Consider the following 27,689-nt stretch of genomic DNA (forward strand, 5'->3'; position numbering starts at 1 on the left):
CATAACACCTAGTTAGATAGGCATGAAAATTACTTCAAAAAGAGAGAGAAATTTAGCTATTGACAACAGTTGAGGACCGGATTTTCATGGAGTCGGCGGTCCCCCCTCCAAAGGCTTTGTATTATAGGTTTCCCCCATCAAGGGAGACATTTTACAATACAATACTTTGTGTTCCTTCAATAACTTGCTGGTCCAATGAAGATGGAAGCTTCAAGCACCAAGCTTACACTTGAAAACACAATATCAATTCCCTCACGGTCTCAGACCCAAGACCTCACACACCTTCGAAGATGGTGAGAGCTAGCACGGTATGAGAGTAGATCAAGAGGAAGGAGTATTCTTACGAGAAAGACATATATATCCTCACATAATCACTCTTAATAGCTTAGCATAGCTTAGTAATTAGCATGGTAGAGGAGATGAGCATGCATTGGAGCTTGGCTCTTGGTGGGATTTGCATCACAAAGCCAAGAGTTGTTGGTGTAGGCCTCCCTTCTCACAAGCTTGGAGTAGATGATGAGCTTTCCATTAAATCTTGAGAAGAACATAGTCTTCTTTACTTCACACATGAGCTTGTGTGAGTGTGTGTGTGTGTGTGTGTGTGTGTGTGTGTGTGTGTGTGTGATAATGCCTTTCAAAAATCAGCCCCCCTCTCTCTCTTGGTCGACCCCTCTTGCTATTTGCTCATGATGGCATCCTATTGGCCCCTGCAAAGCTTAGCCAATGACAATTCAAAAGCATAAGTGATAGCCTTGTGACATGTGTCCCCCTTTCCCCTTTTGTGAGAGCTTTAGGTATTTAAATAATGCAATTAAACTCTCATTGGACCTCTTAGTCTTCTGGCCAATAGGAATCAGGCAAGCCATTGGGCTGTTGAATGCTCATTGGACCCCTTGGGAGACTGTCCAATTGTCTTCTAGAGAGCTTAATTTCTATTGGTTATTTTGTCAAGTGTTTTTTAATGAACTAAACTAAATTTACTCTAGCCTAATTCTCATTGGTCCACCTCTATGGCCATCCAATAGGATTTGAATGCACCTTGGGGGAAACTGGGCTAGGAAGCCGACATGTGTCCACTATTCCCTTTGTGTAAAGGGAGCTTGGAAGAGTGTGTGTGTGTTTCTCTCTCATCCCTACAAAAGTATTTCCCATGACCATCCAATTCCCCCATACTTTGGCCATTGGACATTACCTTTGAATTTTGGAACCTTAGCATTTTGGAAGTCTTAATGGGTTGAACCTTAGGGTCTTTGACGCCCATTGATGCACATTGCTCTTTTGCAGATGGCCCCCCTTTGGATCCCTATTTTTCCTCTTTTGGATCCCTACTATGACCGATCTGCCAGCCTAACCAACATTCTAGCTTTTTCTCCCCTGGTACTTCCCCATATTAAATGATCAATTAACATGAGAAAATCATTTAGGAGAATTAGATATTAGTTACTATGGCATACCTCTTTCCAAAGATATAGATATGAACCATATCCTACTCCTAGAATTTCTCTCTTGAGTAGATTTACTTTTCTCAATAGCTTTCTATTTAACTCTCAAATGTTATTCCTTATTAAGTACACAACTTATTTTTAAAGATATAATCTCTTACTATGCATAAGAGAACTACGTGGTAAGACCATTAAGCTTCCTTGCGTCTTTGTTAGGTAAGAAGCATCCTATTTCTTATGTGCTCATAGCTATACTTACCATATTAGGAATGAGCCAACTTGGAGGTAGATGTTCATAGTAGTGACATTGACTATCTTTGTATGCCTTCTAACCTTGCTATATATGCAACTAAGAACATGAGTAAACATGGATTAATCACAGTGTTATTACTAGGTGCTTGATGACCTAGGTAGGATTCTTGCCCATTGTGTGCCTTAATTGAGCCTTGGGAAATTTAAGTAAGACCCAATCTTTTTTTGTAAAGGCTTGAGCTCTTTTGTGCTTATCAGCAGTAGCCTTTTGCCTTTTCTGTGAGATATAGATAGCATCCTTAATTTTTTGGAAAGATTCTTGTAGGTCTCGGCTATACTCATCTGCAGCAGCGAAGATCTTCTCGTGTACCTTAAGTAGCAGGGGACTTTTAGATCTTCCCTCAATTACCTCAAAAGGTGCTTTTCTGATGGAGGTATGTATAGTGTTATTGTAGACATACTCCACTAACAGTAAGTACTTCTTCCGTTGGGACCTTTGATCTACTTCCGTTACAAAGGCTTTTAGTAGATCAAGAATTGTTAGGTTAGCTATTTCACGTTGGCCATCCGTTTGCGGATGATAGGCCGAAGAGAAGTTTAGCCTTGTCCCTAAATTCTCAAAGAGACCCTTTCAAAAATTACTGGTCATTCTAGGATCTCTATCCGACACTATAAACATTGGCAAGCCATGGTACTTGAAGATTTGTGATATGAAGAGGGTTTCCATTTGATGGGCTTTCATAGTCTTTTTGACATGTATAAAATGAGCTTGTTTGCTGAACCTATCTACTATCATCCATATTCCCATGGATAGACTTAGGCAATCCAAAGATATAATCCATGCATATACTCTCCCATGGTGAATTAGGAATTGGCAAAGGTTGAAGCAATCCAGGTTGCTTCCCTCTATCAAACTTTGTCTTTTGGCATACCACACCTTTAGAAACATACTCTTGTATGTTTTCTTTCATGGTAGGCCAATAGAAATATGTTTCTACCCCTTTTAGGGTAGATTGAATCCCTCTATGCCCCGCATAAGGAGGAGCATGAGATTCATACATTACTTTCTCACGTAGTGAGTTAGTAACGCATAGTCTATTGCCATAGAGAAGACAACCATCTTCTAAGGTAGATGGTTCTTCTTTCTTTCCTGGTGCAAGGGCTAAAATCATATCTCTAAAATCGGGATCAATAGTGTACTCGTCTATCATAAAAGATAGATCATTGTGAGTTTCATGGAAACCGCATTCACTCTCGGTCGTCTTGAGAGTGCATCGGCTACTTGATTATGCTTGCAAGCAATGTGAGCAATATGAAAATGAAATTGCAAAAGGAAATTTTCCCACCTCATTTGTTTGTCGGAGATCTTGGTCTTCTTCATGAATTACTTAAGGCTTTGGTGATCCGTCCGCAGAATGAAAGGAATCCCAATAAATAGTGCTTCCACAAGTCTAAGGCATGTAGAATTGCGAGGAGTTTCTTTTCATATATGCCTAGAGCTTGCTCAACAGGGTCAAGCTTTTGAATTTCGTAAGCTATGGCGTGCCCTTCTTGGAGTAACCAAGATAAGCTTTTGAAAGCATTGTTCTCCTTGGCAGACCATGTATACCTAATGTTTTTCTTTGTTAGGTCATGTAATGGTCCCGCAATTTGTGAGAACTTTTCTATGAAGCGACTATAGTATGCACACATACCTATAAAGCTTCTTAGTTCATGTAGATTCCTTGGATTATGCCATCCTTTTATTACCTCTAGCTTTGATGGATCCATTTGGATGCCATCTTGAGAGATAATGTGTCCTAAATACTGAATCTCTTGTAAGAAACACTCACTTTTCTTTCGGTTAATATAAAGTTTATTCTCTCATAGGACTTGAAATATTACATGGAGGTGTTTCTTGTGTTCGTTTAATGAATTAGAGTAGATGATTAGATCATCAAAGAAAACTCTAATAAAGTTCAGTGAGGCCTGAATAGTTTCTCCATCAAGCAGTTAAATGTGGTTAGTGCATTGGTCAAGCCAAAAGGCATGACAATGTATTCGTAAAGACCAAACGTATTATGAAATGTGGTCTTTACAATCTCTTGATCAACTATCCTTCTTTCATGGTAGCCACTTATTAGGTCAATCCTATTGAAGTAGGTTGACCCTTGTAGCTTATCAAATAGGTCTTCTACCTGTGGAACGGGAAACCTATTTTTGATAGTGATCCTATTTAGTGATCTATAGTAAACACACATACGATATGTGACGTCTTTCTTTTGGACTAATAACACGGGTGAACAAAATGGAGATGAGCTAGGCCTAACCATTCCCTTCTCAACTAACTCATGCACTTGCCGCCTAATCTCCTCTTGTTGAGCTTGGGAAACTCTGTAAGGAGGTTTATTAGGTGGTGAACTTCCTGGAAGAAGTTCAATTGCATCATTGCCTCGTTTAGGAGGTAGTTCACATGGGATGTCGTCAATAAAACATCTTGAAATCCCTTGAGAAAATTGGATAACTCTAATTCCTTGTGATTGTTTATATTTTCTTTTGCTAAAGCATCAGGTTCATTTTGAGAATCTTTAACAAAAATCATGTACATGAAAAAAGAGCTCTTTATTGACTTATTGAAAGCTTGCGTATGTACAATGGGTATGGTGTTACCCAACTCCTTAGCATCTATGTACATATCTTTTTCCATGAACCTAAAGTAGATTTGCCTTTCAAGGAATTCAACATTGGCAGCCATGCAATCAAACCATGGTGCCCCTAGGATTACATCCTCGTGCTTGAGAGGAGAGATAAAGAAGTCCTCCTTGTCCACATAGCTTTGGACATGGAGCCTCAACTTCCCAATTAAGGGAATGAATGAGGCTTCTTGCCCCTTGAAAGCACCATCGACGGGTAGGACATCTCCCATCTCATAGGCTTGGATGCTTAGCTTGGTGGCCAACTCTATGGATATGACATTGTGAGTAGTAAGAGAATAAAAGCATCATGTTCTCTTACCTTTCCCCAAGCATGTCACAGAGGAGACCCTTTGTGGTGAGCATCCTCTTCTTGGATTTCGACCAAGGTAGCTCTAGGAGGCTCATTTTGTGGATTCTTGTGGGGACAAGCACGATAGGCATGCCCTTGCTCCCCACACTTGAAACAGCGGTTATCTTTACGATAACGCTCAAGCTCTTCAAGAGAGAGTGTATTTTTGCCTTTATAAACTCCCTTCTCCTTAGCTTAGTTGTTGTTGGCATTTCCTTTAGGAGACTTTTGGACATTGTCCTTCCCCTTGGGCTCGTTATTGGTGTATGACCGCAGATATGGTGTGTGGCCTTTGACATACTCCGCCATATCTTCAGTTAAACCCGCACAAAATTGTTGTTGTTGCTCTCCAAAATCCATCTTTTTGAAGACAGTGGCTTTGAGATGTGAGTCCCAAAACTTATCTACATATTTGTGAATAGATTTGTAGGGAGAGAGCTTCTAGCTTCGCCATTCGGTGAGTACTTTCTCTTTGGCATCGGTAGCCAAAAACTGCTTCATGATGGAAGCTCTTAAAGCTTTCCATGTTTGTGGAGCTTCACCATTTTCCCGTAGGCTAGACCACCATTTCCTTGCGGACTTTTGAAAATGCATAGCTACATTGCGTAGCTTAGAGGACTTTGTGAAGCCCTCATCTCCAAACGCCGCATCAAATTGTTGGATGAAGGCCAAGACTTTGTTTGTAGCACCAAAGGTGCCATCGTACATGACATAGGATTTCCTATGGCCTCTTCTTTTAGGTGGTTCAAAAGCTACACCATCACTTTCTTCACAAGAGGAAGAATTTGAGGAGGATGGAGAAAAGGGTGACCTCTTTCTTGCCTTTTTCTTCCCTTGTTCCTCCTTGTCTACACCATCACTTTCTTCATGAGAGGAAGATGATGAAGAAGATGGAGAAGAGGGGTGACCTCTTTCTTGCCTTTTTCTTCTCTTGCTTTCTCTCGTCCCTCTTTGAATTATGGTGTGGATAAGTGTGCGATGGTCTTCTTCCTTTAGGGGGTGTTGGAGAGTGTTTTACCCGCCGTCTTCGTAGAGCCATCTCCGCCGAGGTGGCAGGAGACTCACTTCTTTCTCGTTCTTTTGGTAGGGGCTCTACCATTAAAACTTGATTTCTCCTTTGAGAAGGAGATGCGTCGTCAAGTAGTAGATTTTTGAGCCCTTCATACGGATCCCCTTTTTCTTCCCTTATTGGAGAGAGGCCTCTCACAAGGAGACTTCCTAGATACTCTCTCTTCTTGGTGGGGAGTTTGGATAATCCCATGAGCATGTAGCTGCCGTTGCACTTCACTTTGGAGGGATGGATTGTCGATGGCTTGTTGAAGCCTAGTAACAAGGTAATTAACAAACATATGGGGCATCACTAGTAGCCTATTCATTAGCAAAATCAAAGCTATCAACATTAATTTCACTCTCTTTACTATTTTCAGCCATTCTAACAACTTTTACTTTAGAAAAGCACTCAAGCTCCTTTACCCATGGCTCGGATATCATTAATTGCAAGGAATAGAAGAGAGGGTCTTTCACCACCAAAATAGTACCAGCTCCTGTCAAGCTTCTAATAGCTCAATAGTGGTGCCCCGTAGGATGCCACTATTAAGACCATAGCTCTCGACGGTGATGCCCCGTTATCTGCACAAAGCAAGCGCACTGGCTGAAAAATCCCTATCTACTTATTCAATTGCAATTAATACCAACCATTTATAGTTAGCTTGAGGACCACAAAAGAGAAACCATTAGCTCTGATACCAATGTAACATTTAATGGTCTAGTAACTTGTGTGTAGCAAAAAATAACATATACATAGTGAGCATTGCATTAAGAATAGATTCCTAATGAGCATAGCAAGAGTGCTTAGATGAAGAGAGCAACAAAATCATAACACCTAGTTAGATAGGCATGAAAATCACTTCAAAAAGAGAGATAAATTTAGCTATTGACAACAGTTGAGGACCGGATTTTCATGGAGTCGGCGGTCCCCCCTCCAAAAGGCTTTGTATTATAGGTTTCCCCCATCAAGGGAAACATTTTACAATACAATACTTTGTGTTCCTTCAATAACTTGCTAGTCCAATGAAGATGGAAGCTTCAAGCACCAAGCTTACACTTGAAAACACAATATCAATTCCCTCACGGTCTCAGACCCAAGACCTCACACACCTTCGAAGATGGTGAGAGCTAGCACGGTATGAGAGTAGATCAAGAGGATAAAGGAGTATTCTTACGAGAAATAAGTATATCTCCTCACATAATCACTCTTAATAGCTTATCATATCTTAGTAATTAGCATGGTAGAGGAGATGAGCATGCATTGGAGCTTGTCTCTTGGTTGGATTTGCATCACAAAGCCAAGAGTTGTTGGTGTAGGCCTCCCTTCTCACAAGCTTGGAGTAGATGATGAGCTTTCCATTAAATCTTGAGAAGGACATAGTCTTCTTTACTTCACACATGAGCTTGTGTGAGTGTGTGTGTGTGTGTGTGTGTGTGTGTGATAATTCCTTTCAAAAATCAGCCCCCCTCTCTCTCTTGGTCGACCCCTCTTGCTATTTGCTCATGATGGCATCCTATTGGCCCCTGCAAAGCTTAGCCAATGACAATTCAAAAGCATAAGTGATAGCCTTGTGACATGTGTCCCCTTTCCCCTTTTGTGAGAGCTTTAGGTATTTAAATAATGCAATTAAACTCTCATTGGACCTCTTAGTCTTCTGGCCAATAGGAATCAGGCAAGCCATTGGGCTGCTGAATGCTCATTGGACCCCTTGGGAGACTGTCCAATTGTCTTCTAGAGAGCTTAATTTCTATTGGTTATTTTGTCAAGTGTTTTTTAATGAATTAAACTAAATTTACTCTAACCTAATTCTCATTGGTTCACCTCTATGGCCATCCAATAGTATTTGAATGCACCTTGGGGGCAACTGGGCTAGGAAGTTGATATGTGTCCATTATGCCCTTTGCATAAAGGGATCTTGGAAGAGTGTGTGTGTGTGTGTGTGTGTGTGTGTGTTTCTCTATATTAACCCCTACAAATATGGCTCACCCCCTCCTAGATAGGGATGTGGGAAGACTTTTTAGTCTTCCCCATGACCATCCAATTCCCCCGCACTTTGGCCATTGGACATTACCTTTGAATTTTGGAACCTTGGCATTTTGGAAGTCTTAATGGGCTGAACCTTAGGATCTTTGAATCCCATTGATGCACATTGCTCTTTTGCAGATGGCCCCCCTTTGGATCCCTATTTTTCCTCCTTTGGATCCCTACTGTGACCAGTCAGCCAATCTAACCAATATTCTAGCTTTTTCTCCCCTGGTACTTCCCCATATTAAATGATCAGTTTAACATGAGAAAATCATTTAGGAGAATTAGATATTAGTTATTATGACATACCTCTTCCCAAAAGATATGAACCATATCCTACTCCTAGAATTTCTCTCTTGAGTAGATTTACTTTTCTCAATAGCTTTCTATTTAACTCTCAAATGTTATTCCTTAAGAGCACAACTTATTTTTAAAGATATAATCTCTTATTATGCATGCGAGAACTACTTGGTAAGACCATTAAGCTTCCTTGGGTCTTTGTTAGGTAAGAAGCATCCTATTTCTTATATGCTCATAGCTATACTTACCATATTAGGAATGAGCCAGCTTGGAGGTAAATGTTCATAGTAGTGACATTGACTATCTTTGTATGCCTTCTAACCTTGCTATATATACAACTGAGAACATGAGTGAACATGGATTAATCACTTATTTCTTTGTGAAGGTGGTGCTACTTTCTTTCATGGCATCCCTAGCTGCTTGATGACCTAGAAGTGTTATTCACTCAATTTCTTACAACAATGTACAAGACAACAATGGTCGATGGGTTACTATCAACTATAAACAATTTACATGGGTGACAATGCAGCCAAGTTGAAAGAGGTGTGCACAAGCTCTTGAGGAGACACATAGCATTTAGAGCACACCACTAGAAGGGAAGAATCGTGGAGTTCAAGAAAACTCAAATCAGTAAATGGCAAGCAATGTTGCTAGGTGTATATAGCTTCTCAATTGAGATTAGAAACTACATTAACTTACCGAATATTTCCAACAAAGTGTATGTCCTCTTCTTTTTAGTAATTAGGATTGTTTTTTTTTTTTCACCTCATACGTTGCTTCTATAGTATAAAATAACTATGTTTTTTTATTATTTTTGAAAATATTTTTTCATGTAATTTTGTAGAATGGGAGCCGATAGAATCCTTCACAAGGATTTTTGGCAGTCAAACCAGACTAGTGCCCTTCGAGTCGACCCTTCATTCATGATCCCTAAAATTTTGATGTAACTTCATTATTTTCCCAAAAAATCCTTGTAATTAATTAAGAGTCTCTGATTGTAGTTGAACGATCTCTGAGTCTGTTCATGCCAAAGCTTAGTTGTAAAGTTTTTAATTGAGTATGAGCCTTGTAAACTCGACGACTGGCCAAGAGAGCCCTAGGTATAAAGTTCATTTTGTAAAGTGGAAAAAGGACCTTATCATTATCAAAGTTTGAGTTTTGAAGCGTACGACTAAGAAGGGCCACTCTCATGCGCTTTGTAATCCTCATATCTTGAGCTATAGTAATCACATTTTGATTTTGAAACTTGCAATGTGTTCCTTGTCAATTGCTCTTTCATTCAAGTATATTCATTGTCAATTCTCCTTTAGTTTATGACTACTCAATAGTAGGCTAAACCTATTGTTTTGAGTGCATTAATGATTGTTTTTTGACATTCCGACCATAGGAGAGTGTTCCTAGACCTTAGGGAGACCTTTCTTGTATGTTCTGTTGCAATTTTCAAAACCCTGATCATGATGGATCATGATTTTGGTAACTCCTCAAAATGAAATCAAACTTGTTAGGTTAGTGCCCCCAAGTGTCTTAGACATCCTCCCAAACTTTCGTAGCCTTTGGACTTCGTTCGAGTGCCGCAATGGGTCGATGACTGAGAGTGGTGACATAGGACATAGGAAGGTTGTCAGTTCAAAGAGTGATAGATTTGCTATTTCTAGAGATATTGTCGTTTCGTAAGTTCACTTCTTGTGGTTGACACCCTCAAGGAGTCTCCATGCCCCATCTGAGCGCTTCCCTGAGTATTGACATTATGTTAGTGTCAGAAAGCTATACTATGACGTCCGTCACAGCGACCCGTTAACATTGGCGTCCTTGTCGGGGATAGATCCTTGGGTGATGAGTGACCTAGTTGTGGCTTTTTACTTATAGAATTTTGATTTAATTTCCAATTCACTTACACTTTAGCAACCAAGCAGCTAGACATGAGGTTTAGTGCTTGGTAGAGGCTAAAAGTCGAGGACTTGCTAGGTCTACTCTTAAGAGGTATTAGGAGTTGTGAGTGAGATACGAAAGCATTTCATTCTGCATATTCTCTGATGCTTTGAAGGTATTGTTCTATATTTCAATTTTCTTCCAGTTTTGCATCTTTTGTTGTTGATTAGTCATAGGACCAATTCTACAAAGAGAAGTAGGTTAGGTAATTTCTATAACCATCAAATTCAGCAAAAAGGATCGGGGAAATAACTGCAAGAACCTTATTTCGGTTGACTAGACCATAAACTCTGAAATTTTAGAAATCTGACAGTTTGAGCTTAAAAGCAAATTCAAACCCAGAATAAGTGGGTAAAGGGGTTAACCAAGCTAAAGAGAGCTAATCTGGAAAGTTTTAGGCCAAAATGTGTACGAACATGGATCGCGATCCATGACCCCCTGAGATAATTTGGGTAGAAATTGATACCAGAGGGTTCTTTGGGATTCCAAACCTCCATATACACACTTTTGATGAAAATTTGACACTAAAAACCAACTCAAATTGGAAAATTGGACACAAGACACAAAAATCATGGAAATAGACCAAAAAAATGGGACTTTTTGACTTTTTGGTGTCCAAACCCAAAAATAAGTGAAAATCTGACCTCTATAGGATCTAGGCATACATCTGACCAAATTTCATGACCAGATAAGGTGGAACATGGATAGCGATCCATGACCCCTTGAAGCATCTGAGGTTGAGATTTGGGCAGTGAGTAGCTAACATTATTTGGAACATCTTTTGTGATGGTCATCATAGCAAAAAAACAACAAAAATTTGATCAAAACACAAAAATACAAGCTGCAAGTCAAAAACCGCAAGCAGCCACAAAATTTTGCTTTTGGCAAGGAGAAAGGTGTTCAATTCCAAAAAGTAGGCAGACTCCATAGACTTCAAGTAACCATGTGACCAAGGTTGCATTCAAACAAGGCGGAACATGGTCGCGATCCATGATCCCCTGCTAGATTTTGGGATTGTAACCTTACAGACCTGTAGCAAAGACCAACACCAACAAATTATCCAAAAGAAGGGGTACCAAAAAACTTTAAGAAGAGGCTCAAATAAGGCTAGAGTCAATCAAGACCAAAAACCGCAAAATAGACTGACAAAGTGACTTTTGGGAGACCTAAACGAATCAAACCACCTAAAAAACACTTAACAAGTGATTGTGAGAGACATGTGTGCCAAGTTTCAAGTGATTCTGACACTAGGTTACATGGATCGCAATCCATGACCCCCTGTCATCACTAAAAGTGTGCAGATTGATACCAGAGTTACCACTAGTTTTTGAGAGCATTGTGGTGTTTTTAAAATTCAATTTGGAGTTCAAGTGTGTTGTTACAAGCAAAATAGGAGTTTGTGTCAAAAGTTTGGTAAAATTATGATTCCAATAGACTTTGACTAACCCAACGGATGTAAAGAAATAGTCACCAAGTGAAGTTTGTACAGATTCTGTGGATCAGAGTTGAACCAAGTTGCTTTTTTATCGGAGGATTGAATGCACCATAAAAGGTAACATGTCAGGGTTTTGCAAGCTTCAAATTCTTGATGTATTTGCGGTCAGGCAAACTTTATCAAAGTAGAAACCGTAGCATTAAAGTCCAATCAAGCCATATTTCAACCAAGGGTAGTGTTAATCAAGGGACCATACCGACCTTAGAGCCAATCTTGGAGGAAAGTCTATTTGATACTTCTTCAGAGAGATCATAAGCCTATATGGATAAGGGATCCAAAAGTGTGAGTTTCAAGGAAGAAACCAAAACAGAAGCGAGACCATCGCGGTCTGTACCAAACCTAAAACTTTTGCACCTCCAATATCAGTGCTCAAATCTATAAAGACAGTATAGATCGTTACTGTCTTAAAATTGAAGAGAGTCCTAGTGAGCTTAAGCTCGTAGTGCACGTAGATTACAATGGCAGTCAATATTTCAATGAAGAGGGAAATATGTATATAGTTGTGTTCAATCCTTTTATTGTGGACAAGCAGGGATTAACAGGCACGGAAGAAAAGGTTGTTGTAGATCCTGAGGAGAAACCACCAAAGTTGGACATCCCTAATTCCAAGCTTAGACGAGTAGCGAGATTAACTCGCGTCAACACTGACAACACGCATGTGGGGTTATATAAGTATGATAACGGAGAGAAAATGCTCTCCTATAGGTGCGAGGAGCCCAATGTGAGGGAGCTAACAGAGCAAAAATACTTGTATGTATTTACGTTTCAAGTTAAGAAAGATACGCAGATAGTCATGTTAGATAAGTATGGTCAGAAGTATTCGGCAGTGAGTCATCACAAGCTCGAGGGATATACGTACTTTGGGGGGCACTCCATCAATACTATGTCACCCCTAGCGTGCACAGACCTACAGTCTCAAAAACAACATGACCAAAAACCACTAGAGTGAGTCCTCTGAAATATCATGTGGAAGACTCATTTAGTCGATCACATCTTTCTGAACCAAGACCAATGGGAACCTTGGATTCCGGAGTTCCTATGTCTACACATCGAGGTAGAGATATCATAGACACGATTTTCAGCACAAGGGCACCGGATAGCAAAATCGAAAATCAGGGTGTAAAACCTGAGGAACGAGCGACTAATCAACCTCTTCCGATGTAATGGTAAGAGAACCTAGAATGATGAGAATGGTAGAAGAAACTCAAAGAATGCGACCTTCTCAAGTGGCTAAGTGTGTGCCAAAAAAGTACAATGGATTGGGAGATCCATACGCACATGTTTCCATTTTTAAGACACTGCCGTGTGATAAGGGCCTCATCAAGTGGAGATAAAGGGGTGGTTACCATGCATGTCATGTAGCAAACTTTGCACCCATGAGTGACATGTGGGATGGCTAAGTAGTTGCTTAATTAGTATAAGAACACCTCTTTCATGGACGTTTTGAAGGAGATTATTGAGAGGGGGGGGGGGGGGGGGGGGGGGGGGTGTCCACACAACAGGAGAGCAGAGGAAATCTTTTTGCAAGAGAAGCTTGTAACTATTGTCCAATGAAAACTAGCCCTTTCTTCCTCCATCTCTTTGCTATCATCTCCTTCCCCTTCTCTTTTATTGAGCTCTCATGTTGTGGTGTCGACAAGGTACATGTGTGTGTTCACTAGAGCTTTTTTGAGTCGTGCAGAAAGAGTGAGAGAGAAGTCGTTGCATATTTGATCCACACCACTTTCTATATTTAATTCTACTCACAAAATAAGTGGGTAAAGGGGTTAACCAAGCTAAAGAGAGCTAGTTTGGAAAGTTTTAGGCCAAAATGTGTAGGAACATGGATCGCAATCCATGACCCCATAAGATAATTTGGGTAGAAACTGATACCAGACGGTTCTTTGGGATTCCAAACCTCCATATACACAGTTTTGGTGAAAATTTGACATTAAAAACCAACTCAAATCATAAAATTGGACACAAGACACAAAAATCGTGGAAATAGACAAAAATGGGGCTTTTTGACTTTTTGGTGTTCAAAATCAAAAATAAATGAAAATCTGACCTCTACAGGTCTAGGCATACATCTGACCAAATGTCATGACCAGATAAGGTGGAACATGGATCAGGATTCATGACCCCTTGAAGCATCTGAGGTTGAGATTTGGACAATGAGTAGCTAACATTATTTGGAATAACTTTTGTGAAGGTCATCATAGCAAAAACCAACAAAAAATTGATCAAAAACACAAAAATACAAGCTGCAAGTTAAAAACCGCAAGCAGCCACAAAATTTTGCTTTTGGCAAGGAGAAAGGTGTTCAAATCCAAAAATAAGTAAACAGGCAGACTCCATAGACTTCATGTAACCATGTGACCAAGTTTGGGTTCAAACATGTTGGAACGTGGTCGTGATCCATGATCCCCTACTAGATTTTGGGATTGTAACCTTATAGGCTTATAGCAAAGACCAACACCAACAACTTATCCAAGATAAGGGGTACCAAAAAACTTTAAGAAGAGGCTCAAACTGTTAAGTATGGAGCGTGATTTACCCTTGTAATTTTATGTGGTAAAAGCGCACATTTGTAAGGCCCCCATTATGAGGAGAAGCCATCGTGCGTGAAGGAAAATCACTCACCGGAAACCAAAATTTCATGTTCACGGACAAGAATCAGGGGCAACTTTAAAGGCCTCGGGGGCGGAGGCCCTCGAGACTTTTTTTTTCGTCGGAATATTCTTTTTTGCCGGAATATTATGGCCGAACGGCGGCCGGAAAGAGGTCGGAAAACAACCGGTCGGTTGGCCGGTGGTCGGAAGTCAATGGCCGATGGCCGGTGGCCAAATTCAATGGCCGGTGGCCGAATTCAAAAGCGGACTTGTCTTCTCAAGGGCAGCCACACATGGGCGGATTGGAGGGTCCGATTTGGACTTATTCGCACAAGGGCAGCTACACATGGCTGTCTCTCATAAGAGAGGGCAGCCCTTTTGGCCTATAAAAGGAGGCCATTTCTACACACATTTCATAGTGTGAAGTTGATGCAACAAGGTGAGTGTGAGATGGTGAGAGTGAAGCAAGGCGGAAGCTCCATTAAGGGTATAATCCCTTTGTAAACTACTTTTTGTTTTGAAGTACTAAAGCCATTGAGTGGCTGCTTTCCCGTGGACGTAGCCCACATTGGGTGAACCACGTATATCGTGTGTACTCTCTCTCTCTCTCTCTCTCTCTCTCTCTCTCTCTCTCTCTCTCTCTCTCTCTACTCTATAATCTCGTGTATATAAATCTGTCTCTCTCCATTAAGTAATCTACTCAATTATCTATTTAGCTATGTCTTATTTCCTAACACAAACAAGGCTAGAGTCAATCAAGACCAAAAACCGCAAAACAGACTGACAAAGTGACTTTTGGGAGACCTAAAGGGAATCAAACCACCTAAAAAACACTTAACAAGTGATTGTGAGAGACATGTGTACCAAGTTTCAAGTGATTCTGACACTAGGGTACATGGATCGCGATCCATGACCCCCTGTCATCACTAAAAGTGTGTAGATTAATACCAAAGTTAGCACTAGTTCTTGAGAGAATAGTGGTGTTTTCAAAATTCAATTTGGAGTTGAAGTGTGCTGTTACAAGCAAAATAGGAGTTTGTGTCAAAAGTTTGATAAAATTATGATTCCAGTAGACTTATGACTAACCCAACGGATGTAAAGTAATAGCCACCAAGTGAATTTTGTACAAATTCTATGGATGAGAGTTGCACCAAGTTTCTTTTTGATCGAAGGACTGAATGCACCATAAAAGGTAACATGTCACGGTTTTGCAAGCTTTAATTTCTTGATGTATTTGCGGTCAGGCAAACTTTATCAAAGTAGAAACCCTAGCATTAAAGACCAATCAAGCCATATTTCAACCAAGGGTAGTGTTAATCAAGGGACCATACCTACCTTCGAGCCAATCTTGGAGGAAAGTCTATCTGATACTTCTTCAGAGAGATCATATAAGCCTGCCTATATGGCTTAAGGGATCCAAAAGTGAGAGTTTCAAGGAAGAAACCAAAATGGAAGCGAGACCATCGCGGCCTGTACCAAACCTAAAACTTTCACACCTCCAATATCAATGCTCAAATCTATAAAGACATTATGGATCATTACTGTCTTAAAATTGAAGAGAGTCCTAGTGAGCTTAAGCTCGTAGTGCACGTAGATTACAATGGCGATCAATATTTCAATGAAGAGGGAAATATGTATATAGTTGTGCTCAATCCTTTTATTGTGGACAAGCGGGGATTAACAGGCATGGAAGAAAAGGTTGATGTAGATACAAAGGAGAAACCGCCGAAGTTGGACATCCCTAATGCCAAGCTTAGATGAGTAGCGACACTAAACTCGCGTCAACACTGACAACACGCATGTGGGCTTATATAAGTATGATGATGGAGAGAAAATGCTCTCCTATAGGTGCGAGGAGAATGTGGGGGAGCTAACAGATCAAAAATACTTGTATGTATTTACGTTTGAAGTTAAGAAAGATACGCAGATATTCATGTTAGATAAGTATGGTCAAAAGTATTCGGCAGTGAGCCGTAACAAGCTCGAGGGATATACGTACTTTGGGGGGCACTCCATCAATACTAGGTCATCCCTAGCATGCACAGACCTACAGTCTCAAAAACAACATGACTGGAAACCACTAGAGTGAGTCCTCTGAAATATCATGTGGAAGGCTCATTTAGTCAATCACATCTTTCTGAATCGAGACCAATGGGAATCTTGGACTCCCGAGATCCTAGGTCTACACATCGAGGTAGTGATATCCTAGACAGGATTTTCAGCACAAGGCCACCGAATACCAGAACCAAAAATCAAGGCGTAAAACCTGAGGAAAGAGTGATTGACCGAAACCCCTTCCGATGTAATGGTAAGAGAACCTAGAATGATGAGAATGGTAGAAGAAACTCAAAGAATGTGACCTTCTCAAGTGGCTAAGTGCGTGCCAAAAAAGTACAAAGAATTGGGAGATCCATAGGTGCATGTTTCCATTTTTAAGCAAGTCTTAGACACTGCCGTATGATAAGGGCCTCATCAAGTGGAGATAAAGGGGTGGTTACCATGCATGTCATGCAGCAAACTTTGCACCCATGAGTGACATGTGGGATGGATAATTAGTTGCTTAATTAGTATAAGAACACCTCTTTTATGGACGTTTTGAAGGAGATTATTAACAGAGGGGGGGGGAGGGGGTTCTACACAACAGGAGAGCAGAGGAAATGTTTTTGCAAGCGAAGCTTGTAACTATTGTCCAATGAAAGCTAGCCCTTCCTTCCTCCATCTCTTTGTTATCATCTCCTTCCCCTTCTCAATTATTGAGCTCTCGTGTTGTGGTGTCGACAAGGTGCGTATGTGTGTTCACTAGAGCTTTTTTGAGTTGTGCAGAAAGAGTGAGAGATAATTCTTTCAATATTTGACCCACACCACTTTCTATAAATAATTCTACTCAAAGAATTTTTGTTTCACATGAAAATTACAAAAATGTCAAACATGTATATAAGTAGTTACCATGGATTATTGCATGCACCCTGGTTATTTCTTTTTTAGACTAGAATACGAATTTAGTGGAACATCGACTGCTGTTTTGCATGGGTGCTTTTCATGAGTGTAATTACTATTGAGCTTGTGTACAAAAGTCACAGAGTATAATTATTGTGGGTACTTTGGATAACATTTTATAAGTTTTTAAAAGCATTTCTTGAGAAGTTTTCTAGAATTCATGTGTCATTTATTTAAATTCGTGAAAAACGAACACTAAAGTGCCCTTTTTGTACCAAACTAGTGTTAAGGATTGATTGGGTTGATGTGAGTGTGTTAAGCAACATTTTTACACTTGGGTGTACGCATCAGTATGTGTGAGTCCTATTGTGTGGCGAGCAAGATTTTTTGAGCAAGAAAAAATCCAAGCAAATGAATGAAGAATTAGTTGGAACATTTGAAGTTTTTCTTGTGCCAAAAATTTATAGTTAGTCTGCATCGAGCCTGCATCTCTAGCCAATGGTATTGATTATGTATATGTATCTCAAGCTCCATGGGTCATTACTCTCTCAACTCATGACAAAACCTCATCATTATTTTTCACTTATTTAAAAACAATAATCACTTCACACACTCTTTCCTTTGGAATGCCAAAATCTATATACCAAACAGAAAAATACCATTTAATTTGTGGCCAAATACTTGTTAGAAAGACACATATGAAGTAGGAGATGTCATCGTAATAATCTCCAAGAAACAGCATGCAAAAAACCGAGATTGTGACATAACAGAAAAGTATTTATAACTATCAAGAACCCTGGGGATTCATAACTAGTATTATTGAGACGAGCTTGGAGCAAAGGACACCTCCATAGCAATGTCTCTCAATAGTTTTCAACACATAAAACCCACACCACAAACAATATTAAAATAATTCCCACAAAACTACAACTCAAAGGCACATGATCCAAGCACACATCCACCCATGGGAACTAGAAATACTGCAATGTGCTCTCCAATACCATATCAAATTACCCTTGCCAAACGGGGAATTTGTATAGGAGTGCAAAGAAACATTGATCCTTTTTTTCCCAGCTCTTAGACTTGCATCCTTTATAGCACCTCTTAGGGAAATAGCAACCATGACCATTAAACTCTATTTCTTTTTTTAAAAAAGTTCAATTTTTTTAAAGAGATACCTCCTGCTCATAAACTCTAATTCTAAAAAAGGACTAAGGACACAACCAATATACATAAAATTCTATCACAATGGCTCCATACACTGCACTATCAAAATGCATGCCATTTCAAAAAAAGCAACACAATTTCCAATAGATTTTTGGAGCTTTGTGGGTAGAAGCATGGATTTGATTGATAGCCCCCAACTCTCCCGACCTCTTTTGCTTGGAGAGATAAACATCGTTGTCTCTATATTTACATTCTTGTCGTACAAGTCCTTATGTTAAGAATTATGAAATATCTCAAGCAATCAGAATATTTTGTCTTGTTTCCTATAATAGAGTTTAGTTTTGATTCTCATCCTTTGTGTACTCGAGTACCTAGCAAGTGTCAAGAGCACTAACATTTTCTCTAGATCATTTGTTATTTTTGCAATTTCACAATCCCGATGTTGAACAATGTACCAGATGAAATTTTTAGAAGAACACGGTTTGCATTGAGACCTATTGGATCATTTTCAGATTTATTGCCTAAAATCTCCAAAAATTGCCTTCTCAGATTTGCAGGCAGTAGTCCATGGAGTTAAAAATAGCTAGAACAATATGCGAGTCAAACTCGGGTGTGCATGATTAAAGATACACTTGCTAGTTTGAACATCCCATCCCTTTCTCCTCGTTGTCCATGGTGCAACCACTTTTTAAAAATTAGCTTGGCGATCTTTACCAAACTCTCTTGACTCCTAGATCCTTGCTTTGCTCCTGTGCCACCTAATTTTTGTCTTGCCTGCTCATGTTGTTGCACGACTCTTGCCATCTATATGCCTTCTAATCTTTTTCTCCCTAAGGCATAAATGAAGGTTTATGGTAATAAAGGAATTATGCTCTCTTCTTTGTAAAAGTCTTGAAGGTTTGTTCTCTTTTTCGGCCTAGTCAAAGTCGTTTGAAAGTGGCCATGTCAACACGGAAGGCTTGGGATGGGTGGTTGAAACAAAATGGATAAAGCTAATATCTGAATAAAAATCGAGTCTAAATTTGTCTTGAACTCACCATGTCGACATGGATACTTTGGGACGATTGAGAGAAGCCATTGAAACTATACTGGGACAAAGACCTTGCTCATCTATGCTTGTTAAGTGACTTTGCAATAATTAAGAGTTTGCATTAACACGCGCAAGGGTCCAAGGGAGGAATAAGAGTTGAGGATCAACGGTGCCATTGCACCAGCTAACGCGGGAAGCAAGTGCTTCCATGCAGCTCGCTGCCAAGTGGCGGAGTTGGGGAACTCTCAATAGAAAAGGGTGGAGATGCTTCTCCCTGGCTTGCTATTCCTACACCTCGCCATCCCATATCAAAGCTGAATCCAGGGCCCGGAATGCATCGCTTCTCCTTGCTGTTCTCATTAGTAAAAGAGTCAACAATGCTCCATCCCATAAGTAGGAGGAGACGGTGAATTTTGAACGTTGAACTGCTTGTGGTGAGCATGCCGTTGTGGAAGAAGAACCTTGCGCTCTCTCTCTCTCTCTCTCTCTCTCTCTCTCTCTCTCTCTCTCTCTCTCTCTCTCTCTCTCACACACACACACACACACACACACACACACATTCTCTGAAAGGGAAATTACCAAAATACCATTTGCAAAAATTCCCAATATACCCTTCAAATTTCAAAAACTCCCACAATACCCCAAGTATTTGTTCATAAATTGTTGTGAGAGTAAATTTATCCAAACCAATTTTTTCTTAAGCTTCTTATAAGATGATTGATTGTCTATCATACAAGATGCAAAAGCAAGAATTTGAACTTGTTATGTAGGCTTTGGAGCTGAATGGCTTTATTATTTTTAGACAATTGTCTTTTTTGCGAGGTAATTTGTGACAAATTACGTGCTAAGCACTCAAAAACGGATCTCAATTGTCGAAAAGGAATAAAGATTAGCAAATCTTGAACATTCCAACCAAAATAGATACAAGGGTATTTTGGGAGTTTTTGAAATTTGAAGGGTATTTTGGGAATTTCCACAAATTAGAGGGGTATTTTGGTAAGTTTTCCTTTGTGTGTGTGTGTGTGTGTGTGTGTGTGTGTGTGTGTGTGTGTGTGTCTGTGTGTGTGTGTGTGTGTGTGTGAGAGAGAGAGAGAGAGAGAGAGGACTTCTATTCAATGCCTTCACAATCACCTTGGCCCCATCTTTACCCTTCATGTTCGTACTACCTCCATGATCTTCATCACCTCCCCCGCCCTTGCCCATGAAGTCCTTGTTAATAAGGGTCTCCTCTTTTGTAGCTCATCCTAAAAGCTCGAAAAGAGGACTTTGAAAGAGTCTACAGTCCTCTAAAAATTCTCAGAAAGAGCCTGCACAGATGCGGTAGAGTTTTCAAGAGTTCATTTTTAAGGGTTTTGTTTATTTGGTCACTGGTCAAAATGAAGATCGTTGACCTTCTTGCTTTAGCTAGTGTGCCTCCAACAAGCTTTTAGCATTTCGTTGCCCAACCAGATCCGATAAATATGGACCCTCATATTTGTCTTTCCTAGCCAACATCATTGTGTCAAAGCTATTGGTTGTAGCAGCCAATAACCCAAGGAGCCCTTGGAGGGGGGTACCATGTGGTTACATGCTCAAGCAGGTTTGCACTAGGATTCACTTTGTTCGGGACAACTCCACAAGGTAGTGGAGAGGTTTCAACATGATTACAACAAAGTTAAAGGAAGCTGCAAGAGCGGAGCCAAGCTGTTGAAAACACTAGGGGTTGCACTCTTGTAAGAGTTTCACAAGAAGGGAGGGGAAGATGATGAAGCGCTTTGGGCATAGCAGATTATCCTATGGTTGAGAAGGTAGAGATGTTGACAATAGTGAATTTGTCGAACGAATTATCGTGGATGCTACTACATTCAACTCAGTGAATCTGTTGATTGCTTGAGTAATGCTTGAGGTGTTAAAGGACAATGATAATATGTAATTTTATGCTAAATGTTTCCTATTATGATTTAAATTTTAGATGTATTTTGTTAAGTTTTGCTCGTTTTTATGATTGCTCGAAAAGGTTCGCTCGGAGTTTGAAATTCCCCGGTGTGTGCAAGCACAAATTTGTGCTTGTTTGGTTGATTACAAAATGGATATGGATGTTGTGGATCCCTTGAGCTATATAAAGGCATTCGTGTGTGTTCTTGGTGTATTCCTCATCCCCTTCTCCAACGTGTACATGCAAGGCAAGTCAATTGTATAGCACCAATCAACTAGCAAGCTGCATTCGTTAGCTACTGGTGCGTTACTTCATACTTTAAGCTTGTTACTTTTATGTATCCATATGTGTTGTTTGAGGTTTTCTCATGTACATAAGAGGCAGCATGTAAAAATGAAGTTCAACCAAATATTATCATGCTGCGTGTTTAAGGTTTGGGTCTCCATTTGTATTCCCTCCTTGTGAACCCACCTTGCACCGTGACTAGGTGAGCGCCATCCCTCTCCAAAAAGGGCCCAGATTCAAGGTGCATGTTTGAGATTCTACCTTTCCATGTGTGGATCTCTATGAGCTATGAAAAAGATTGAGCTACATGTGTACCAATGCCTATCGCATGTCACGGCTCAAGTAGAGTTTACCATACCCGACAGTTAGGAGACTTAGTGAATAGGTTGCCTATACCAATCACTTGGTTTTTGCTAATGTGGGTGTTTTGTGGAATCGTATCTATTCATGTTGACAATGATTTCTTTGCAGTAATTTTTTACATACCCATAGTTTTAACAATTGTAGCATCTGGGCTTCCTTGACAAGCTCCCCCTAGGCCCATGAATGGGCAGTTCGCAGGTTCATGTCCATTGGAATAGGACCAGCAGCTATGGCTCTTCCTATGAAGCTTTACTATCATACTACGAGGAATCTAGACTGTATGTAGTGAATCTCCATTATTGCGACTCGCTCTTATGGGCTCTAACCCTCCAGAGAACTTTATCGAGGAAGACTTAACCATAGCCCATACTGGCTGGATGCAGTGGAAGTAGGAGTGATGGGAGCTGATGGTTTGGCTACCACATGCAACAGTGAAATGATTTAGAACAGATGGAGACTATACTTGTCATCAGCTCTATGGCTGGGTTCAGACGAGCCTGGCAGCAATCGCTGGCTCCTGAACTGCCTCCAATAGACTCGTTCACAAGAGATGTAGAAACATATAAATTGATATCAAAATCTCCGTCAGCGAATGAGGAATATCCGAGGAGTTGCAGGCCCTATTGAATGCATGTTCAAGCTGTGTGACCCGTCTTTTGTGCTGAAAAGGTGCAGGCAGCGATGCATTTCCGAAAGGGAGGGGGGGCTCACCCGTTCTGAGGTGGGTTCGGAAGCCCGCCACATTCTTTTGCCCCACCCCACAATCGATGGACGCTCCTTTCCCCATCTCTGCCTCCGCCTTCTATGGACCAGGCCTATGAGAAGGGCCTAACTACCACTTTTGAGTCACAAAACTATAGCAGAAAGACTCTGCAAGGCTTGCAAAGAGTACAGAACCATACATTAATATATGAGGTATGACATTGTCACATGAAAGCTTTCTTGTATCTGTCTCATGGATAAACAATAGAATCCATTTATATGATCTAGCAATCCATTGTAAGCCAACAAACAGTGCATCTACACGCGGCTTCCACATGAAGCTTTCCATGCAAGATGGGCGGTTTTCACAACATATAACAATACCCAATACAAGATCAATGATGTGCTGATTTTTTATCCATAGCTTTGCATAGTACTAAAGGTTATTTGACAGCGCCACAGCAACAACACTCTCCCAATTAGTGCGAAATCGGCTCTGCGCAACATAAAGTTCACATTACTTTTTTGTGGTGCATACCAGAGGACAAAAAAGAAGCGTATTTCATAGGTCTCTTGATGGTCATAATAATATAGCCAAGTAGTTGGCAGCTGCAGCTGTCAGCAGCAAAACTTGAGACATACTTACATTTCCAACAAAACTCCAGAATGAGAATAACAAAGTGAAATTTTGGCATTATAACTTGATTGTTCACGGCTCATAGACAAGAAAATGCTTATCATTAGGAAACCTGATAAAATGACCTCAATCGCACCCTCATCCTTCTATATCAGCAGTTTACTGGCCAAGTACCATGAATGCACCGCAAAGCCTCCAAACGATAAAAGGTTGGCAAGTGAGGAAAGCCCATGCACCATGCCAAATTTCTTGTTTAGGTTAGCAAGTTTCGGGTTTCGCTTGGCAGCCTCCTTGTTCTTGGAAAGGCCAACCTCATCTCCAATGGACTCCTCTCTTTCCACCTTGTGCCTCTCCCGCATAGTCTGCATTCATAACGAGCCAGGATAAGCATCAGTGCAGGAATAAGATACATTCGGTTTGTTTAATTCATATTTACCTTGATTGTAATTGGCTCAAACACAAGAATGTTGGCAAGTGTGGTTGTCAACGACAGAGCTAAGGACAAAAGTTGAGTCTTTTCTGTTGATGAAGATCCTTTCCATGGATGCAGGATGCTGAAACCTGACATACAGATGGCTGCGCACACCGCAACGAGACTGAAATAGGCTGGAAACATCCTGGACTGCAAGTTACCGAACTGATGGCGGGGTAGATGCCTGCATCAAACAAGTCACAAGGAATGAGAAAATGCGAAGAAACGTACATTTCTTTGCCTTCAACAGCAAGGGCTCCAACGCGCACGCTTATCGATATGAAGATGAACCCAAGATCATGCCAACGTTCATATTGATGACACCATGTATTGGGAACAACATCACCCACATGGCCTTGCATGCCTTGCAAAGATGCTAGAAGGCCAAAATTTGCACAATGTGTACCTATTTTGACTAACAGTTATATTAATGAACATTACTTATGAAAATGATTTCTGATATATTTTTTGTGTACAGGCAAACTTATGCATTAATTTGGATTCATTGAAGATGTTTAACAGGAATATTCATGGAATTTCTCGTGTGCAGGGCAAAAAACTAGCTAATAAGTAGCCGCACGTAGTGTAGAGCGTGCAAGAATAAGCACATAGATCAAACCCTGACTCATTGAAGGAGTTAGTGATACTGGGTCAGTGACACCATTATTCATCGTAACGCAGGAGGTGAAACTTGCACTGATGGTGTGTGTATTATCGGACATACTGTTAGTGTATTAACTCCTGTCCGGTGGTGACCCAGAAATCTCCCACTGCTGGGCTAAGTTTCTACTAGCAACGCCTTATACCTATCCTTCTCAAACTCATAAGCAAAACTTTTGAGATAAGAGAAAATTAAGGTCCTCCAAATTCAGCTTCGTACATAGCGTCGTGAAGTCAAAAGTTTGGAGATAAAAAGAAGATGATTTCTCATTTATGCCTCTTGAAGAGTTCGAAAACTTCATAACAAGGACTACACGTACTGAATCATTTAAAATCTGACTTGGTCCATGCTTCCATTAGAAGACTTTTCCAAAGTTCATTTACGCTAGGCAGAATGGGTTTGGAACAGTAACTAAGCCATTTAACAACCTTAGTTAGAGAGGTGTTACAAGAAGTACCTATAAATCTAGGTTTGATTAGCAATTTTGTGGAGCTTCCGAACGCTACACAAAAATGGTAATTTAGGATGGCACTTGAAACCAAAAGACTTAGAAAAGTCTTGATGTTTCAAGGTAACCTCTTGCATCAAATAATCACAACCACTATAAGTTGGGGAGTTTACTTCATCTAAAAAGAAACTTTTTGTATGTAACAACGAAGTCATTAATGCACTTATCTACGTAAGAGATCACAAATTCACAATGAAATTTCGTAAGAGCATGCCGATCAGAAGAAGATAAGTAGTTATTCCTTCCTGTAGAAACGTTCCGAGTGCAAGATGCTAGTGCAAGAGAGAATGTCTACTCAAGACCCACAGGGGTAAACTCTGCTATCACAAGAGAGACTACAAGGCTCACACAAGCTCTACATCCTCTGCCTATCGCTACTCTTGTAGACCCGTCTCCTACTATGCTCAGATTTACACTACCCTAGCGTGGCCCCAAAGCCTTGACTTCCTACCTCCGCATCACGAGCATCTATCTGCAAGTTTTTAACTCTCACAAGTCGGCCCAACTGTATTTTTGTTCGCTACCTGCGATAATTGCTGTCCTCGCCATTGAGTGCACACTACTGCCATCTCCAACTCTCACCTATACAACATCTTGCCATCACTATAGGATTAAGTTTCTAATTGTGTGTACTACGACATTGGCCTGCTCGGCATCGTTTGCTGTGGCCTACAGTAGGTACATTTTAACATCGGAATTTCGGAGGGGGAGACAATTTTTTTTCTGTTGCATACACCTGCACGCCTGTAGCATCTTTTGCTTACCTTTCCTACCCTGACGTTTTTCAGCAGTAGGTGAGTAGCTGCCCTTCACACACAGGAGGCTTTGGGTCCATAGGGGGTTATCCCGCCCTTTGTGCTCACAACCGCGGACGTGACAAGCTGCCTTCTTTTTTGCTCTATAAAGTCATTTTTGGGTCCACAAGTGACCGACCTCGCAGCAATAGAGTGCATAAAATCTATTTTTAGAGTGTTTCAGATACGAACTTGTTCCCACAGTTGAATCCCAGCTCAAAGCCGCACTAAACTAGCCTTGCTTCTCACGGGCTGCCTCCACACCGAGAACTATCGAGCTTCTTCTTCAAATTTAAAAAGTCATAAAGTTCAGGGCCCTCTTCTCAACACTCGAGGCACTAAGCAATCAAAAAAAAATCTTTTATTTGCAAAGAGCCCATTTTCAAAATGTATGTACTATTTGCGTACAAACTTCAAAGACACCACGCACATGAGTACAGGTTTTAGAAACTGCCTGAAGGAGTCCTTCGTGGTAAGACTGTCACAAACTGCTGACGTGTCAAGCCTTTAAGAACGGAGCCAACTTGCAGATCCCGGCCAAGGGGCCTAAACCCTAAGTGAAGAAGCAGAAGCAGCAGAAGATGAAGCAGGACCATCACACACACACACCAAAAGGTATGCAGCCAGCTCATGACGTGGCAAACCTGTATGGACAGCACGGATTTCTCGCTAACTGCTGACGTGGCAGAACTGTACGGATTTCCACATTTCATGCTGACATGTTGACGTGGCAACCTGTACGGATTTTCACGATTTGTACTGCTAATGTGGCAATTGTGCGGATTTCCGTAAATCACGCTAGCAGCTTTTGGGCATCGCTTTTGGACCAGATGCTTTTGAGTTTGAAGGCTTTTCATGTAAATTGCTTTTGGGCCTAGGACCTTTAGATATGAGGCCATGGGCTCATTCTCTCGCATGCTTCTTGGAGAAGGTGCAGAGTCTGGAGTACCGGCAATATAAAGAAATACCAAAAGGGGCACCAAGGTTTGGGGCCAATCCTCTCTTGGGTGGAATTCCGCCACTCCGTGTCGCGTGTTCTCTCTCTCTCTCAGTTCAGTTGTTATGTAGTGCTCAAACCTCAAAATCTGTTCAGTCTGTTCTTTTCAATTGGCACGTGGTGCTCAAAGTATAGTTACCTAGAACGGGAAATCGGAATGAGGAACAGGGAACGGCAACATGCATGAAATGTCATTCCTTATTTCGGATACTCACGTTTGAAACACGGAACGGGGATCCAGAACAAGAAATTGGGATGGGAACGGGAAATGGGGACTTGAAAATGGCCATTCCTTGTTATTATGGCTCAAAGTTTGTTCAATCTGTTCTTTTCAATTGGCACGTGGTGCCCGTCTTGTGACAAAGACCGCCCATCTTGATGAGCACACACACAAGCGGCATAAATATTGAAATATATGTGTTTTACATTGCTGGCCATGAAAGCCGCATTCTCTACAAATCGGACTAATGAACGAAAGATATGACGACATGACAAATCACACCATGAAGATGACAACATCAAACCAGGTCAACATAATAAAGATAAAGAAGATGACAACTACGACAACAAATGACGAAGACAACGACGACACGAAGTCAAATTTTGAAGGGGATATACATGAATACCCTTTCACGCAAAATGAATGAATGAATTTCTTGTACTACCTAGGACTACTAGTGAACCTACTAAGTCTCACTTGTGAACCATAGCAATGAATCCTGTAGAGAACCGCTTTGATGTATCATGGGACATTAAACTATGGTCGTTGAATCCATTGAGAATCGCCACGATGTATCCGTTTGAGAATTGTGAAGTGATGAATCCAGTGAGAACTGCCATGATGTATCAAGTAGATGAATCATGTTAGCCTAAGAGATGACATGAACACATAAAACCAAAACCCATGAAGTCTTTGTAAAAACCCCAAGTTTGGCTCAAGGGGGCGATTGTTAGGGTAAGCCCAACTTGTGGCACCATGTGAGAAAGCCCTCTAGCCACCTAGGAAGGGATAAATGATGAGATGGTCCAGTAGCAAGAGGGTGCAACCTCTCTAGCCAATGATTGTAAAGCGCCAAGCCTATTTGAGAGGCTTCTTTTCTAATGAATCTTCGCAC

The 27,689-nt window shown here is 40.7% G+C and overlaps 1 protein-coding gene across 1 annotated transcript in view; it reads right to left on the bottom strand.

Moving 5' to 3' along the window:
* Positions 1-23,047: 23,047 nt before the first annotated feature.
* Positions 23,048-27,689, bottom strand: part of LOC147417849 (Late embryogenesis abundant protein (LEA) family protein) — a 58,048-nt gene continuing 53,406 nt past the window's right edge. The window contains exons 2-3 of the mRNA XM_086506818.1: positions 23,579-23,798; positions 23,048-23,504 (exon numbers count right to left, since the gene is read on the bottom strand). Coding sequence (XP_086362944.1) covers positions 23,289-23,504; positions 23,579-23,798 — 436 coding nt within the window. The 3' untranslated portion in view covers positions 23,048-23,288. The remainder of the gene's footprint in view (positions 23,505-23,578; positions 23,799-27,689) is intronic.

Source organism: Adiantum capillus-veneris, chromosome 30 (genome assembly GCF_014529385.1).
Source record: "Adiantum capillus-veneris isolate H3 chromosome 30, ASM1452938v2, whole genome shotgun sequence".
Classification (NCBI taxonomy): Eukaryota; Viridiplantae; Streptophyta; class Polypodiopsida; order Polypodiales; family Pteridaceae; genus Adiantum; species Adiantum capillus-veneris.